General features: G+C 38.1%; 1 protein-coding gene across 1 annotated transcript in view; it reads left to right on the forward strand.

Annotated features, from left to right (window-relative positions):
- The window catches only part of CWC27 (CWC27 spliceosome associated cyclophilin), a 123,334-nt gene that overhangs the window by 89,074 nt on the left and 18,196 nt on the right, over window positions 1-16,064 (forward strand). The window contains exons 12-13 of the mRNA XM_062612307.1: window positions 10,170-10,279; window positions 13,177-13,280. Coding sequence (XP_062468291.1) covers window positions 10,170-10,279; window positions 13,177-13,280 — 214 coding nt within the window. The remainder of the gene's footprint in view (window positions 1-10,169; window positions 10,280-13,176; window positions 13,281-16,064) is intronic.

A 16,064-nucleotide genomic window follows, 5' to 3' on the forward strand; every position in this document is an offset into this window, starting at 1 on the left:
ATATTGGAGACGTACTTAAAGCAGCATAATTTTATTGAGCAAAAGTCTCAGAACACTTAAGAATTATAAGTAAGTATTTATAAAATTAGCATGGTACTGTATCTTAAACTTCACTTTGATCGTGTAATGTTACCTCACTATATTGTAATTCATGGTTGCTGTGTTATCAAAATTGAAAAAGGACTGTGTATTTACACTGGATCTTATGACTATTGGAAAAACATTGTTAGAAAACCATTTATTCGTAATCAAGTAGCAAAAGTAAATGTCACTAAATACCAGATTATAGTACAGGAAGTACTAGTTAGGAGGTTGGAAGAAAAGGTATGGAAAATGTAAATGAAAATAAATTTTCATGTTGGAATGTTAATTTTTTTTTTTTTTGTATTAAGGAAAAATATTCTAATGCACAAACTTATAAAGAAATTGGGAAAAGATATTTCAGGTTTATACTACAAAACAAACTGAACATGAATTTATTATGTGGGTATAATTCTGTGGTCATTGCTGCAAAGGCATTAACTGTATCACAAAAAAAGATGATGAACAATTGGATACAAATGGACAACCTCCATCCCCCAAAACTAGCGGAAGGCTGCATGAACTTATTTATTAGGAGATACTTGAAGATATGCCTAGTTTAGGTAGGGAGTGGGATGGAAGGGTGGAATCTTAAGTATTTAAAGACAGTAAGTGAAAGGAATGAAGAATACCTTCTTTGTGAAACAGACATTTACATGTGAAGAACAACAGAAGAGACTTTAGAAACACTTTAGTTCGAATATAATGAAATCTAGCAGCAGTAAAAAACAGTGGTTTACCTGAGGAAGTGATTTTGCCCCAAAGTTAAAGCATTTATTATATCTCACTTCAGAATTTTTTGTTTATTGGCCTGGATTTTCACCAGCACAGTAGAGCTGTCAGCATGCAAGACAGTCTGCTAAATGTATACCAGTTTACCTATTCCCCATCAGTTTACATATAAGAAATTGCATATATTTAAAATGGAGTGCTATCAGGAAATTAATGTGCATGTAGAAAGAGATTTTTTCCATTATTCTCTGCCTGTCCTCTTGGGGAATGTGGGATGGAGAGTGAGATGTGTCATGCTGTATCAGGTATGTCTGTGCAGATGGTGGAGACACTTGCACAGTGTCTGCCTACACCCTGAGCTGGCTACATTAGGAAAAAATGCTAGTTCAGAGGCTATGTAACTGCATTAATATGATTCTGTGCTTGATTAATAAAAACTGCATCTCAGCCAAAACTTGTGACCATAGCAGGAGAAATTCACTGAAGACCACAGAACTGTGAGAATAAGGCTGCTTAGGTCATACTGGACTTTTTTGCAGGATCAGGATTTCAGAGGTCATTAATGAACATGTGGCAGCATGACACATCTATTTTACATTCACTTGCAGATCTTTATTAGTTTTGGTATCACATTTAGTATCACTATTTCAACTGTTTCATGCCACATACTATGCATACATTTTTTTTTTTTCTCCCTGTATTCAGAGTTTAGAGTAATTAAGGAAGATTGGGGGGTGAAAATTTAAGTGTTCACATTGTTGCAACAGGACAGAGGGAAAAAAGCTAATTCCCCCTGTACATGTTTGATTATAACCATCCTTCCAATTTGTGAATAAGATTGTTGACTATGCCAGACTGCTGTCAAGACCTTACTTTAAATAAGATGTTTTTCTTTTATGTGACATTTTCTGAGGTGATGCCAGAAATTACATCAAACACTATAATTTGATTCAGCATTTTGAAGTACTTAATAAAATATGTGAAAAAGATACACTTTTCAAAGTTCTGTAGTGTAAACGTGTGAATATGCTTCAATGAAATTTGCTTTAGACAAATACCATCTGCCCAGTTGTTTAATAACCATTTGGTGGTTTTGAATAGTAGTAGTATTTAAGAAGTAGTAATTTAATTTTTCTTGTTAAAACAGTTTGTAAGCTATCTGATAATGTGGGGATAATGAAATTTAATTGTTACACATGAAAAAACAGAAAAGCTACATATTACTGTCTGAGCAGAGAAACATAACAACTACTGTAGAAACCAACATCCAAGTGCAAGAACTGTACTGAGGCATGAAAATTTTCTGCTTTGCTTTTAGTTGTGGTATGGTAATCAAATGATTGAAGTGTTTAACTCTCAAAATCTAGCAAGGATGCCAATTTAAGATTATCTTTTAATTCTGTTTTATTATTAAATTTTCATAATGTCAGTGGCACTTATATCTGTAAGTCCTGTCTTACATGAACAAATGCTTTCTTGAAGTCCGAAACAGAGTTTGCGCCCTTGAGAACATCATGAAAACAATGAAATCCACATTTTTGTGGTTTGGGAATTATGCAGCATAAATACATTCAGCCCAAAGATTTTGCAGTATATACCATATAGCTGCATTGTACCAAAGTATGCATTTTGAATGTGTCGCTTGTACAAACCTCTGTGTTTTCTTGCCCTATTTACCCTTTTTTCCTCATTTAATCTCATTGAGTAATACCCAGCATCCCTATTCAGAACCTTCTCTGCTAAAGTGAATGCTTTTTCCTCTTGTCTCTCTATCTGCAAAAGAAAAGAAGACAAAACCCACGCTATAAGTAAGCCAGCTTTGATTTTAGTATTAATCCTAAGTATGTGCTCAAAATCAGATGACATTAGAAGAAAAAAAAAACCATGGTTTAGAGTGGGACTATGTGCCTAAACACTGTCAAAGTTCAGAAAAGGTTCATTAAAAACTTTTGCATATTAAAATCTACACTGTTTTACAAACTGGTGGGCTCTGCTCTTTCAAATAAATGTTTTGAAGCTCTAGGAATTGCTTCTAAGATCGTACTATTTGAGTTGGCTAAATGAACTAGAAAGTTTGTTCTACAATGGTTGCTTTTTCCATTGTAGCAAACTGAAAATCCAGTAATCAGTCCAACCCTGGAAGCTCATTCTGTAAGCAAAGCTATTTCAGTTATGCATAGTTACTAAATATTTCCTGACTCTCACCTGACTTGTAAGCAAACAGTGGCTCTTCAGGAAGTTAAGCTGGCCAGGGCTATAATGACAGTAACTGAATAGTAGTCAAAGGTGCAAAAAAACCCCACAGGCAGAATTAGTCCTAAACACAAGTATACTGGAGAGTGTGTCATAAAAGGAGCTAGAGATATGTGGATGTTTACGGGGATATGGTATCATTGGCATCATGGAAACATGATGGGATGGCTCCTATGACTGGAGTGTTGGAATGGAAGGTCGTAGGCTCTTTAGGAATGACAGACCAGGAAGACTAGTAGCTGTTTATGTCAGTGACAGGCTGGAGTGTATGGAGCTCTGGCTGGGGACAAGTGATCAGTCAACAGAGAGCTTGTGAATGAGGGTCAGAGGGAGAACTGCGATAGGGGGATTACTATGGGGGTCTGCTACAGGCCACCCAATCAAGCGGATTCTGTGGACGAAGTGCTCTGTAGACAGCTAGGAATAGCCTCACGTTTGCAGGACCTTGTTCTCATGGGGGACTTCAATCACCCTGATATCTGTTGGAGGGACAGTATGGCCCAGCACACCGCAATGCAGGAGGTTCCCCAGTTGCATGGAAGACAGTTTCCTTCTGCAAGTAATAGAGGAGCTGACAAGGAGAGGTGCCATGCTTGACCTCGTGCTCACCAACAGGGAAGGGCTCGTTGGAAATGTGATGCTCCAGGGCAGCCTTGGTGTAGTGATCATGAGATGGTCGAGTTTGAGATCCTCAGGACAGTGAGAAGAGCGTGCAGCAAGCTCACTGCCCTGGACTTCAGGAGAACAGACTTTGGCCTCTTCAGGTACCTGCTTAGTAAGGTTCCATGGGATACAGACCTAGAGGGCAGGGGGGCCCAAGACTGTTGGTTGATATTCAAGGATCACCTGCTACAAGCTCAGGAATGTTGTGTCCCAGCTAGAAGGAAATACAGCAGGAAGGCCAGAAAGCCTCCACGAATGGATAAGGAGCTGCTAAGAAAACTTAAAAGGAAAAAAGAACCTTATAAAAGGTGGAAGTGAGGACAGGCAGCCTGGGAGCAATAAAGGGACATTGTCTGGAAAGCTAGGGACCAGGTCAGGAAAGCTAAGGCTGAGTCTGACCAGGGATGTCAAGGGTAACAAGAACAACTTCTATAGGTATGTTGCCACCAAAAGGATGTCTAGGGATAATGTGGGCCCTCTCCGGAAGGAAACAGGAGAACTGGCTTGTGAGGTGGGCTGATGCCAACCTTATGAAGTTTAACCATGCCAAGTGCAAGGTCCTACACCTGGGTCAGAGCAATCCCAGGCACAGCTACAGGTTGGGCAGAGAAGAGATTCAGAGCAGCCCTGTGGAGAAGGACTTGGGGGTGTTGGTCAATGAGAAACTGAACATGAGCCGGCTTCAGTGTGTGCTCACAGCCCAGAAAGCCAACCATATCCTGGGCTACATTAAAAGGAGCGTTACCAGCAGGTCAAAGGAGGTGATCCTGCCTCTCTACTCTGCTCTTATGAGACCTCACTTTGGAGTATTGTGTGCAGTTCTGGTGTCCTCAACATAAAAAGGACGTGGAGCTGTTGGAACAAGTCCAGAGGAGGGCCATGAGGATGATCAGGGGACTGGAGTACCTCTTGTATGAAGACAGGCTGAGGAAGTTGGGGCTGTTCAGCCTGGAGACCTCATAGCAGCCTTCCAGTATCTGAAGGGGGCCTACAGGGATGCTGGAGAGGGACTCTTCATTAGGGAATGTAGTGCTAGGACAAGGGGTAACGGGTTCAAACTGAAACAGGGGAAGTTCAGGTTAGATATAAGGAGAGTTTCTTTACTGTTAGTGTGGTGAGGCACTGGAATGGGTTGCCCAGAGATGTCGTGAATGCTCCATCCCTGGCGGTGTTCAAGGCTGGGTTGGACAGAGCCTTGGCTGACATGGTCTAGTGTGAGGTGTCCCTGGCCATGGCAGGGGGCTCGAACTAGATGATCTTTAGGTCCTTTCCAACCCAAACCATTCTATGAGTCTATAAATTCTTACAAGCATAACATCATCTTGTATTTTCTAGTATGTTCATTTTTATATTATTTTACTGTAAAATAATATTTTTATTTTCATAGACATAGTATTTAATGCTTCCTGGATATTAAAATATCCTGGGTGGTTTTTTTTTTTTCCTGGATTCTGGAAGAAGTGTTTTATCTGTCTTAGATCTTGATTATAGAAAGTGGCTTTATGTTCTCCATCTGTCACTTCTGATAGGAATTCCATTTTAATTCATGAAATATTAAGTAATATTAGAATTTGGTTTGTATTTTGTAAGGATTTTATTTGTTTTGGATCAAAAATAGTTTTTCTTTTCAAGATCTCAATCTTATTAAGATTTTTTAAACCAGTACTGCGTATCTCTATAATTCCAGAAGAATGCAATATAAACTGAATCTTGATGAATAGCTGAAAGTGGAATGTACTGCACAAATACAGGAATGTGGCTTAGATGTTTTATTTTAATGCACAAAAACATTTACTCATAACTTCTTTCATTTCAAACAAGGAGTAGCCCAGTGTTTTTGAGTTTTTTTGTTTTCCCCACGGTGTTTAGCTATATCATGTATGTCTTGAAATTTCTATCCAGAAGGTCTTTTATCACCTGTCATGTGAGTTGCTAAAGAATATTCTTGAGGTACTGACAAAAGTTAATGAGTCCACCATGTTTCAAACCATGGAAACCATGCTAAATAAACTGGGGTGCTGTTTCCTACAGATTTCTTTGTAGTCTCCTTGTTATCTCAGTTCTGCATGAACTCATGATGATATATGCAAAGTGCATTTTAGCAGTTTATGGGATTACTTCTGTGAAATTCAGTATATCAGGAATGCTTTGCAAGGTGAGATACTTAAGTCTATTTGTGTAAAAATCTTCATGCTAGCTGTGCATTATCAAAGAAAAAACATAAACCAAAATTGTTTCACTGACCCTTGTCAGCACTGTATGGTCTTTCTTTTTTATAGTGAAATTGAACTGTGTGTTTTCCTCTGTCACAATAAATATTATTTCTACCATTCTGAAGGTTAGCGCTGTTTCTGTTAATACTTTCAGCAAACTGCTTCTTTTTCCAACAAATGTTTTATGTGCAGCTTCATTATCTCTTTCTTAAAAAGAAGAAACAAAACCTCTAGATTTTATATGGATTCTGTCCTTTATTACAATGGCATTCATTATTGCAAGTTTTGTCAAGACTGATACAAAAACCAAAATGATAAAATAACAAATTTCATACTGTGGAAACTTGTATGCATACTGTCAGAAGTACCTTTGTCTCGAATTGTACATTATCTGTACCATAACTGGTGTGCATGCTAAGCAAAAATTACCCCATCTGCAGTGCTAGAAATAAAGCACAGCCTTTAAAGCCAATATGAATGCATGCATAAGCAGTGATCGTACTCTTCTAACCTGCAGGCCTAAAACTCATACTTCTTGGTTTTCAGAAAGTGTAAAATAAAGTTCAGTTGCAGTTTCTGAAATAGAGTATGTCTGATGCAATTTTTGTTGAGTGTTTATTATGCTATTAAATTTACCTGGTATTTTAGGAATTAAGCTTAAAATTGTTAAGCTTTCTCTCCTGCTCCACTTCCTATTTAGAGGTTGATCCAAAACCATCCAGACTGCCATTCAGTTCAGTTCAGCACCCTTGGATCAAGTTCTCGTGTGTTTGTTATGCTGCAATTTTGCAGTTAAAAATTGATATAATTTGAACTGTTCCTAATTTAAGTGTGAGCAAAATAAACCCTTCAGTATACTGGGTTTTCTAAATCAGTCTTCCTTTCTGGTTTAAAGACTTAGGAAATGTCTTCCTTAGTTTCAGGCTATCATTGGAAGCTGCGTCCCAAAACCACAGTTTTAGGTTAGATTACAACATCAGGTTGGTATATGTTGCTCTTTAAAGGAGTATTTTAAGATGGAAGAATCTATCTGAAAAAAAATAAATTACTTAAATGCTAGTGGTTTTGTCACAGTAAGATGCAGGATCTCTTGGCAGTAATTCAAGCTAGTTGAGGTAAGTAGCAATGTACTTACAACTTCCGTAAGTAGAATGAAGTTTATTTTCAATAAGAAAGGTTGTATTTTTCCTTTTTTTTTTTCCCTCATCTTCCTTACCAACAGAATGTATACAACTTGTTCAAACTGGGAGAAAAAGAAATCTTTCTTTGCCTGATGCTATTTACACTTTGTGATGGATGAGAAGCCTCTTGCAAGACTCCTCTTACGTCAACGAGCATCTTCTGCACCCTGCCATACTTAAATTCACTGCTGTGCATCCGTGTCATGTTTAATTCAATTTTGTCTGAATAAATCCTCTTACATTAAGGAGTTAGGAGCTTAAATATCTTAATACTGATGTAATGATCCTTACAGTTTTGCTGGATCATCAAGCTGGAGCTATGTTTGTCAAACTTGATGTGAAGGTCAGGTCCATCGTAGAGTGCTTTGGATCCTCTTTTTTTCCAACTCTGCTGCAAAAGATCTGGAGGTGTTCTGGGATGATGGCTATGAGATACAAAGTAGCAGCTGGCAGTCTATTTTTACATTTTAAAAGGATTTTCACATTTCTAATGTGTTCTTCCCACCAACAGATCTCTCTTCCAGATGTTTTCTTTTGCTTGCTAATTGCTCGAGTTTATTCATGCAGACATGAAATAATTTTATCAAAGAATTGCTACTTAGCAAGACAATGTTTATTTTAAAAAAAAAAGACACTGTGGGTTTGAAATGATTGGAGTTTTTAGAAGTTTTAAAGTGTGCTAGAACTCCATTGACTTAGGGGCTCATGAAAATCCTTCCTGTTGTATTACTTGCTTTTAATATGGAGTAACAGACTGTAAGGCCTCATGGAGGAACCAGCATGTCTTTAGGTTATCTTAATGAAAGGTGCAGAAACACGATACGTACAAGTGTATAACTGGTTTGTTTGACTTACTCTGAAGTTAATTCAGGTGTATCTGATTACCTTTTGTCTGACTTACGAAAAGGCTTTCCTGGGAGGCAGAGAGAATGAAGTTGGGCATTAGAAAAACTCTGACAGGCAAAGACCCAAGAAAACAATAATCTCAAGAGAAGGCTCAAACTGAAACTTAAATTATTTGTGTTAACAGTAAGTGACAACCATATGAGTATGATAAAATAGACAAACACACAACTGCAGGGGAATTTAACCTATTTGTATGAGAATTATATTTGTGCTGCACTAGATTAAACTAAAACCTTAGTCAAAAGACATCTATGACTAAGGATCACATCTTCTTTAAATTCAACATATGTATATCAAAGGTTGGATCCAAGGTTTAAACGTTTATGGCCAGCTTGAGACTTGCATTTTCATAAGTTTACAGGAACACTCTTCTCAGTTCTTTTGTATGTCATGCATGGTGAATTACTGGGTAAATGGGATTCAATTCAAAGGAGCCTTTAAATAAATGTCACCTGAAAGTTTGTTTTCTATAAGAAAATAGGTGGTTTTGTAGTTCAAGTTATTTATCTAGAAGCTAAATATTAGTAAAACAAGGCAGTATGTTGTTTCCACACAGTCAACAAGTCTGATTTGATACATTTATGCAAAAAGTAGTGGTTTGTCTTCACAAGGTGTTGGTCTCGAATTAAGAATGGAGTTTCTTATTAGGAGAAGAGAGAGAGAGATAACTGGGGGGGAAGTGGAGCTGAGCCCTTATGATTTGTAGTTTTATGCTGTGCTCTGTTACTCTCTTCAGTTTATCTGATGTTATGCTGCATGATACTTTATGGCAGATTTCATTCATTCGGCTGTTTAATCATCCCTAAATGTGTATATGCATGTATCTTCTTTGGTCATTCTGGAAGATGGCTTTTTTCTTTCTTTATCTTGCTGTAATCCTCTGTTCTTGATTATATCCAACATGTCAGCCAGGAAACAGGGTAAACAACTCTGAATGGTATTGTGTATGGCCGTTTTCCCTGATATTCTTTAAGTACATACATGCAACATATAAATTGGGATAAAAAAGAAATAATATATTTCATTTGTGGAAATATATAAAAATATTTTATATGTAGATATACCATTACAGATATATTTCTCTTTATTATAAGTTCTGTGTTTATAAATCTTATAAAAACTTCAGGTGAGAAAGAAATTTTGTTTGAAACCAGTTTTCTCTGTATATCTGTCAGCAGTCATCTAAAAAACCCCCATTATACAGAGTTTGATTTAGGTTTACAGTTCATCAGGCCATATATCCTGAAATTTGTTGAAACAATTTCCTCCATAAATATTTTCTGTTCATCATTTGCAGTGGACATCTGGAGGTTTTATTCTTCTGTTCCTTATCAGGAATAACAATCTCATAAATATGTGTAAATAAATAAATTTCAAGTGTACTAAATCAGTTTGTGAAATGTCTTAATGCTATTCAAGGGGAAGAAAATGTGACCGTATGGTGTTGATCAGATGTGAGATAAAGTTTTTGCCCTGTTAAATTCTTAATTCGTCATGGCAGTGGATATTCTGCAGAGAAGCAGCTGTTAAAAAAAATGAAGGAGTGTAGCTGTTGACTAGTCCAGGTATTACTATATTGCTATAGAGTTTTTTTCTTGATTGACGTGACTAATTTTGTTTAAAGTAAAAATGCTATGCGTTTTTTCTTTATTGCAAGATCAAGGATTTAATTTGTGGCTACTTCAGCCTACAAAACAGGAAGACTCTGAATTTGTCTGTAGGCAGTAGTCATCTGTATTTGTCTCTGCTGCAACAAAAAGTCACATAATATTAATACATGTAACAGTTCAGCTGCTCCAGAAAAAGATCTTCAGAAATTAAGATGAACTTGTTAAAGGAATTTCAACAGTTTTCATTTCTCAACATCAGAATTTTTATTGCTGTTACACTGCTTTATCTGGCTCCATAGTAAAACAAAATTGAAACAAAAATTTTTGGACTCGTTGTCTGCCCAGTACAGTGTTGCATTTTTCATTTCAGCAAGCAGCAAATCATTCTACTTGCTGAGAAAGCAGTACAACAGAAACATTTTATGCAAGTGTTCTGCCTGCTATTTCAGAAGTCACAGATTATCTCCAAAATGATACTAAACCATAAAACCAAATTTAGTTTGTTTAACCAAATACGTTTCCTTATTCAGAAGAGGAACCTGCTCCAAACAGTGTTGTTGAAGAGTACCTTCAGGAGAAGAAAAAATACGAAGACAAGCGGAAGCAGCAGCCAAAGAAAGGGGTTTCTCGTGAAGATCAGGTAACAATTGGAAAACCTGGGGGGGAAAAATCCAGAAAAAGTTCTGGAAAAGTTTCTCTCTTCATCTGTGTATAAATAGAGTTTTAAAGTCCCTTACAAGATCGTAGAATCATAGAACAGTTAGGGTTGGAAAGGACCTTAAGATCATCTACTTCCAACCCCCCTACCATTATGTTTCATTTTCCTTTTGAATGATCTTATTATTTATAAAAATAAATATGTAATCTTTGATCCCCTATTTTGATTACCCAGGTAGACAGGTAAGTGAAGTTTCAATGTGCGTTTGAAAGTGCTATCAGTTTAGTCACTAAAGTCTTGCAAAAGGAAATGCTACCCACACAGAGGCATCCTTGATTACATGTACGAGAGTTTTGCATTTATGTACAATGCTTTCCTTGGCTCTGCAGCATGCCATAAAGCTGGGACAGAGGTTTGCATATTTGGCATCTGTCCAAGATGGGTTTTTTAGCATTTTAAAATATGTTTAAAGATACTAAGTCCATCCATACCTTTTGGTGTTGTGAAATGAGCAGAAAAATAGTTTTTAACTGTACTGTAAAAATAAAACCTTTTTTAAATATAATGAAAGTTATTTTTCAAAAGGAGTTACAATGTATGTAGACTTCAGTCTGCAAGTATGACCAACGTTAGGTTTGACATAAATATTTGTTTTTTTCTAAAATAGGAAAGTTTGGAATTGTTAAATATATGAAACTGTCTGTGAAATGGAAAGTACCATTCGTTTAAAATCTGTGCAGTACATCAAACACAGTGGTTTACAAGTGCATGTCAATTCAGCTATGAAGATGTTCATATTCAGCTCTAAAAGCTAGAAGAGGTTGGAAACTCGAGGCTTAATAACTTCAAAAGAATGGTTGGCAAACCTTTATACATGTGGCAAGTGGATTTAGCTCTAAACTAAGTTTATGGAAACTTTGTACATTCAAAAGCCCATTAGCTTTAAATCAAAGAACACTAAACCTCTGTTGGCAGCATGGATCAAACCACTTCTAATGAATTTATATCAGTCCTGTCCTGGACATCACAGGAAAACCAGATGACAGGGATGTATATTTTAGTAGATCTTAATTTTCATTTATGTAACCCTGCTGGGAACTGTTCAGCAATAATTAATCACTTCTTTGTAATCCATTTCACTTGTGGAGAGCCTCTTCTAGCCTTGCATCCCTCCTACTTGGTCCTACAGCACAATACCATTTTGCATCCTCTGTACAAGAGTTAAAGAAGAGGGGGAAAGGTATGTGTCTCCTTACAATACTAGATATTGGAAGTCCTAAGCTTATCATTCTACAAGGGTCAATTTTACAAAGTTATTTGATCCACAGTAAGGCATCTAATCACTCACTGCAAAAATGCCTGCTAAGGCATTTTAAAATTATTTCTATCACCAGGTCTACTCACAAGAATGCTGGCACCAGAGATAATTATACACATGGAATGTGTCTTTGGTCGGTCACAGCTTCATGTAAAAATGGTTAGTTTGTTTTCTTCTGATGGCGTAGGCAGAGATTTGGTCTCTCAGACGTTGCAAGTGCAGGGTTTACAATACTATGGAAGGCTATAGAATTTGAATGATTTGCAGGCCCAACTCTATTTGAAATTTTCCATCTTAAACAGAAAGTTAAACAGAAAATAAATGAATAAATGCAAACAAAATAAAAAAAAAAACAAACCAAAACACCCCAACAACTCAAAAACCTCCCTTTGGCAGTATTAAAATACGGTTTTGAAAGAATTCAAAAGCCAGGAAACTCCTAAAGTTAAGATTGCTCCCAGAAGGAAATTTGATTCCAGTGAACACTTCTGGTATTTCCTATTTCTGTTTTCTATTCTTGTTTAGTTTTTATTCTTTTAAATTTGAAAAACTTGACCAAACAAAACTAAACAGCCATACAGAGGTGTTTTACAACATAGGGTGCCAACCTATCACCTCCAGATCAAATGTAGCCTGCCACATAAATTCAGTCAAGCACTTATTCCCTCATGCTTTCCTTTCCATGAATGTCTCAAGTATCAGCAAGAAATAAGCTGTGGGCTGTGCAAGTCGTTCTTGTGGTCTGCTCATTTTTTTATTTTTTTTTTTTAAGAGCCCCCTCTCCATTCACAAGGTTCAGGCATACAGTTCTTGTATAAACAAATCTTATTCCAGGTGATCAGAAACAATGCCTGTGGTACAATCTTCAGGTGTCACCTGAGATTTGGTGACTTCGTTGTAGCTGAAACATCTGATGATATCAGCTGGAGAATAAAATGCTTAATGTATGCTGCATAAGAACCGGTGTCTATAGAATTAATTAATTAAGGTGGTTCATTGTACTTGAGTCAAAAGCTTTGAATTCTTTTCAGTGTCAGTACATGACTTAAAAGATCAGCAACATAAAGTATATAAATATCAATCAAACCAGGTCTTCAAAGCTCTAAATTCAAAGCTTGAATAAACTGTAATTTATGTAATTAATTGTTTTACAGGAAGAAAATGGCAGGTGCAAACAATAAAATTCATTGTCAGCAGTCACTGTTGTTTAATTGTTTAATCAGCTGTTTTATTCTATAAGTAGCCATAAGTTTTTGTTCCTTTGATACACATTTTGATTTCACTAGGCAGCCAGACAAGTGCTCCCTCACATCAGTGGAGTGTTCTTGCACACCTGCAGAGTGCCTTCCCTACTTAATCTTGCTGCTTCAATGCATTCTCACCCCAGCCCACCCCCTTGCTCTCTCACTTGCCTCTCTACAGCATTTCTTTCAAATTCATATGAAAGATGCCTCCTTCATCTCATTGTACTACTTCTCAAAATAATAATAAAGATATTGTATATACCTGTTGTTGGTGTCAAATGCATATGACTTCCCTAAAGCCATGTATTTAATTTCAGACACTGGCGCTATTGGACCGATTTAAATCAAAGTTAACCCAGGCAATTGAAGAAACTCCTGAAAATGAGGTTTCTGAACCTGAAGCAGATAATGATGAAGGATGGTGAGTTCTTTTGATTTAGATTTCTGTATTTACTGCTGGAAATCCTGTTGGAGCAATATAGGCTTGCTGCTAAGTGTAAATTTAAGGAGTAGCAGAAACACCAAATGTGAAGATGGCTGCTACAGGCAGAAATCAGCTGAAAGGTAGTGATTTAGCACTGTGGAAAACAAGGTGGGAGCGTAGAAGACATTTTGCTTTGTCCAGCTTTAAGTCCTACGAAAACTCTGTGTTGGAGGTGGTAAGTATTTTAAAGACTAATGAATGAGATGAGGACAAACTAATAAACTCATCTGAAATATCAGGTGACCCCAAGGAAATGGGGTAGCACTAGAATTGATTAAGCACTGGAGAAGTTACGGCCTCAACACTTACCAGTCCAGGAAGTAGCTTGTACTGTGTTGTCTCATGTTCGTCTTCCATCAAAGAACATGCCTTAGGTAGGGAAAGGAGATAAAAGTCATTGTGATTTGAAGTTTGATCCTGAAGTCCTAGACTACAAGCTATTAGGTGATAATAAAAATTTCTGCATAAAATGACCAGCATGGACAGTGGGATTGAGTGTGCCCTCAGCAAGTGAAGCCAGCTCACATTCGTTTTCTCATCGACCAACACCCCCAAGTCCTTCTTCGCAGGGCTGCTCTGAATCTCTTCTCTGCCCAACCTGTAGCTGTGCCTGGGATTGCTCTGACCCAGGTGTAGGACCTTGCACTTGGCATGGTTAAACTTCATAAGGTTGGCATCAGCCCACCTCACAAGCCTTTCATGTGCCTTAGCATGCCTTCCAGGAGAATCTGCTCCAAGATTTTGCCAGGCACAGAGGTGAGACTGACTGCTCTGTAATTCCCTGGGTCATCCGTTTTCCCCTTCTTGAAAATGGGGGTTATATTTCCCTTTTTCCAGTCATCGGGAACTTCACCTGACTGCCATGATTTCTCAAATATGATGGCCAGTGGCTTAGCAACTTCGTTCACCAGCTCCTTCAGGACCCGCGGATGGATTTCATCAGGACCCATGGACTTGTGCACATTCAGATTTTTAAGATGGTCTCAAACCAGTTCCTCTCCTACAGTGGGCTCAAGGTCTTCATTCTCACAGTCCCTCCATCTACCTTCCAAGACTTGGGTGCTGCAGTCAGAGCCTTTGCCAGTGAAGACTGAGGCAAAGAAGTCATTCAGAACCTCAACCTTCTCCAAATCCTGTGTAGCCAGTTCTCCTGAGAGCTTCCTGAGGGGGCCTACATTTTCCCTAGTCTGTTTTTTATTTGCTATGTACTTGCAGAATCCCTTCCTGTTATCTTTAATACCTCTAGCTAAGTTTAATTCTAACTGAGCCTTAGCTTTCCTAACCTGGTCCCTAGCTTCCCGGACAACATCTCTGTACTCTTCCCATGCCACCTGTCCTTGCTTCCACTTATTATAAGCCTCTTTTTTCATTTGAATTTTCCTCAGGAGCTCCTTATTCATCCAAGGAGGTCTCCTGGCCCTCCTGCTGCACTTCCTTCTAGTTGGGATGCAACACTCCTGAGCCTGTAGCAGGTGATCCTTGAATATCAACCAACAGTCTTGGGCCCCTCTGCCCTCTAGGGCTATATCCCATGGAACCTTACTAAGCAGGTTCCTGAAGAGGCCAAAGTCTGCTCTTTTGAAGTCCAGGGCAGTGAGCTTGCTGCACGCTCTTCTCACTGTCCTGAGGATCTCAAACTCGACCATCTCATGATCGCTGCATCCAAGGCTGCCCTGGAGCATCACATTTCCAACGAGCCCTTCCCTGTTGGTGAGCACGAGGTCAAGCATGGCACCTCTCCGTGTCTGCTCTTCTGTTACTTGCAGAAGGAAGTTGTCTTCCACACAATCAAGGAACCTCCTGGATTGCTTGTGCCGGGCCGTACCGTCCTTCCAACAGATGTCAGGGTGGTTGAAGTCACGCATGAGAACAAGGGCCTGTGAACGTGAGGCTTTTCCTATCTGTCTATAGAGTGCTTCATCCACAGGTTCTCCTTGATCAGGCAGTCTGTAACAGATCCCCACAGCAATGTCCCCCATAGCTATATTCCCTTTAACCCTGACCCACAAACTCTCTGTGGACTGCTCACCTGTCCCCAGACAGTTCCATACTCTCCAGCCTATCCCTAACATAAAGGGGAACTCCCGCTCCCCGCCTGCCAGGCCTGTCCTTCCTAAAGAGCCTGTAACCTTCCATTCCAGCACTCCAGTCGTACGAGCCATCCCACCATGTTTATGTGATGCCTATTATATCATACCCCCATAGACGTGCACACATCTCTAATTCCTCTTGTTTGTTCCCCAACCTGAAAAAAAAAATGAATTATTATAATGAGAAAAAATAAAATGTACAAACATGTAGAATAGGCACCCTTTTTAAGCAGAAATTAGGTAACTAAATGTGATTAAAGCATCCTGCATCTGTTGTGAGAGGGCTTATACATACATACATAACCATGTTAATGAAGTTGCTTTTCTCAGATGAGAAGACAGTTAGCATTGGTAGGAAATGCAGGCTGACTAAACTGTTGTTTTCACTGTCATTCTACAAATGAAAAAGGTTTGCAAATTGAAGTGAGAAAATACACCATAAAAAAACACCATGAGAGAAGATAAGACAGGGAAGGAAAAATGCATTTGACATCTTTACTCACATTTTTTTCCACACATTGATAAATTAAATTCTTCAATTATCTGGAAGTTACACATCAAGTTACAGTAAACTATATTATAAAAATGTTTAAGTTTTATGTTTTGAATCAAAATATCTTAAGGCTACTTG

Source organism: Pezoporus occidentalis, unplaced genomic scaffold (assembly GCF_034315485.1).
Source record: "Pezoporus occidentalis ecotype Australia unplaced genomic scaffold, CSIRO_AGI_Poc_V1 ctg16, whole genome shotgun sequence".
NCBI classification, from domain to species: Eukaryota; Metazoa; Chordata; class Aves; order Psittaciformes; family Psittacidae; genus Pezoporus; species Pezoporus occidentalis.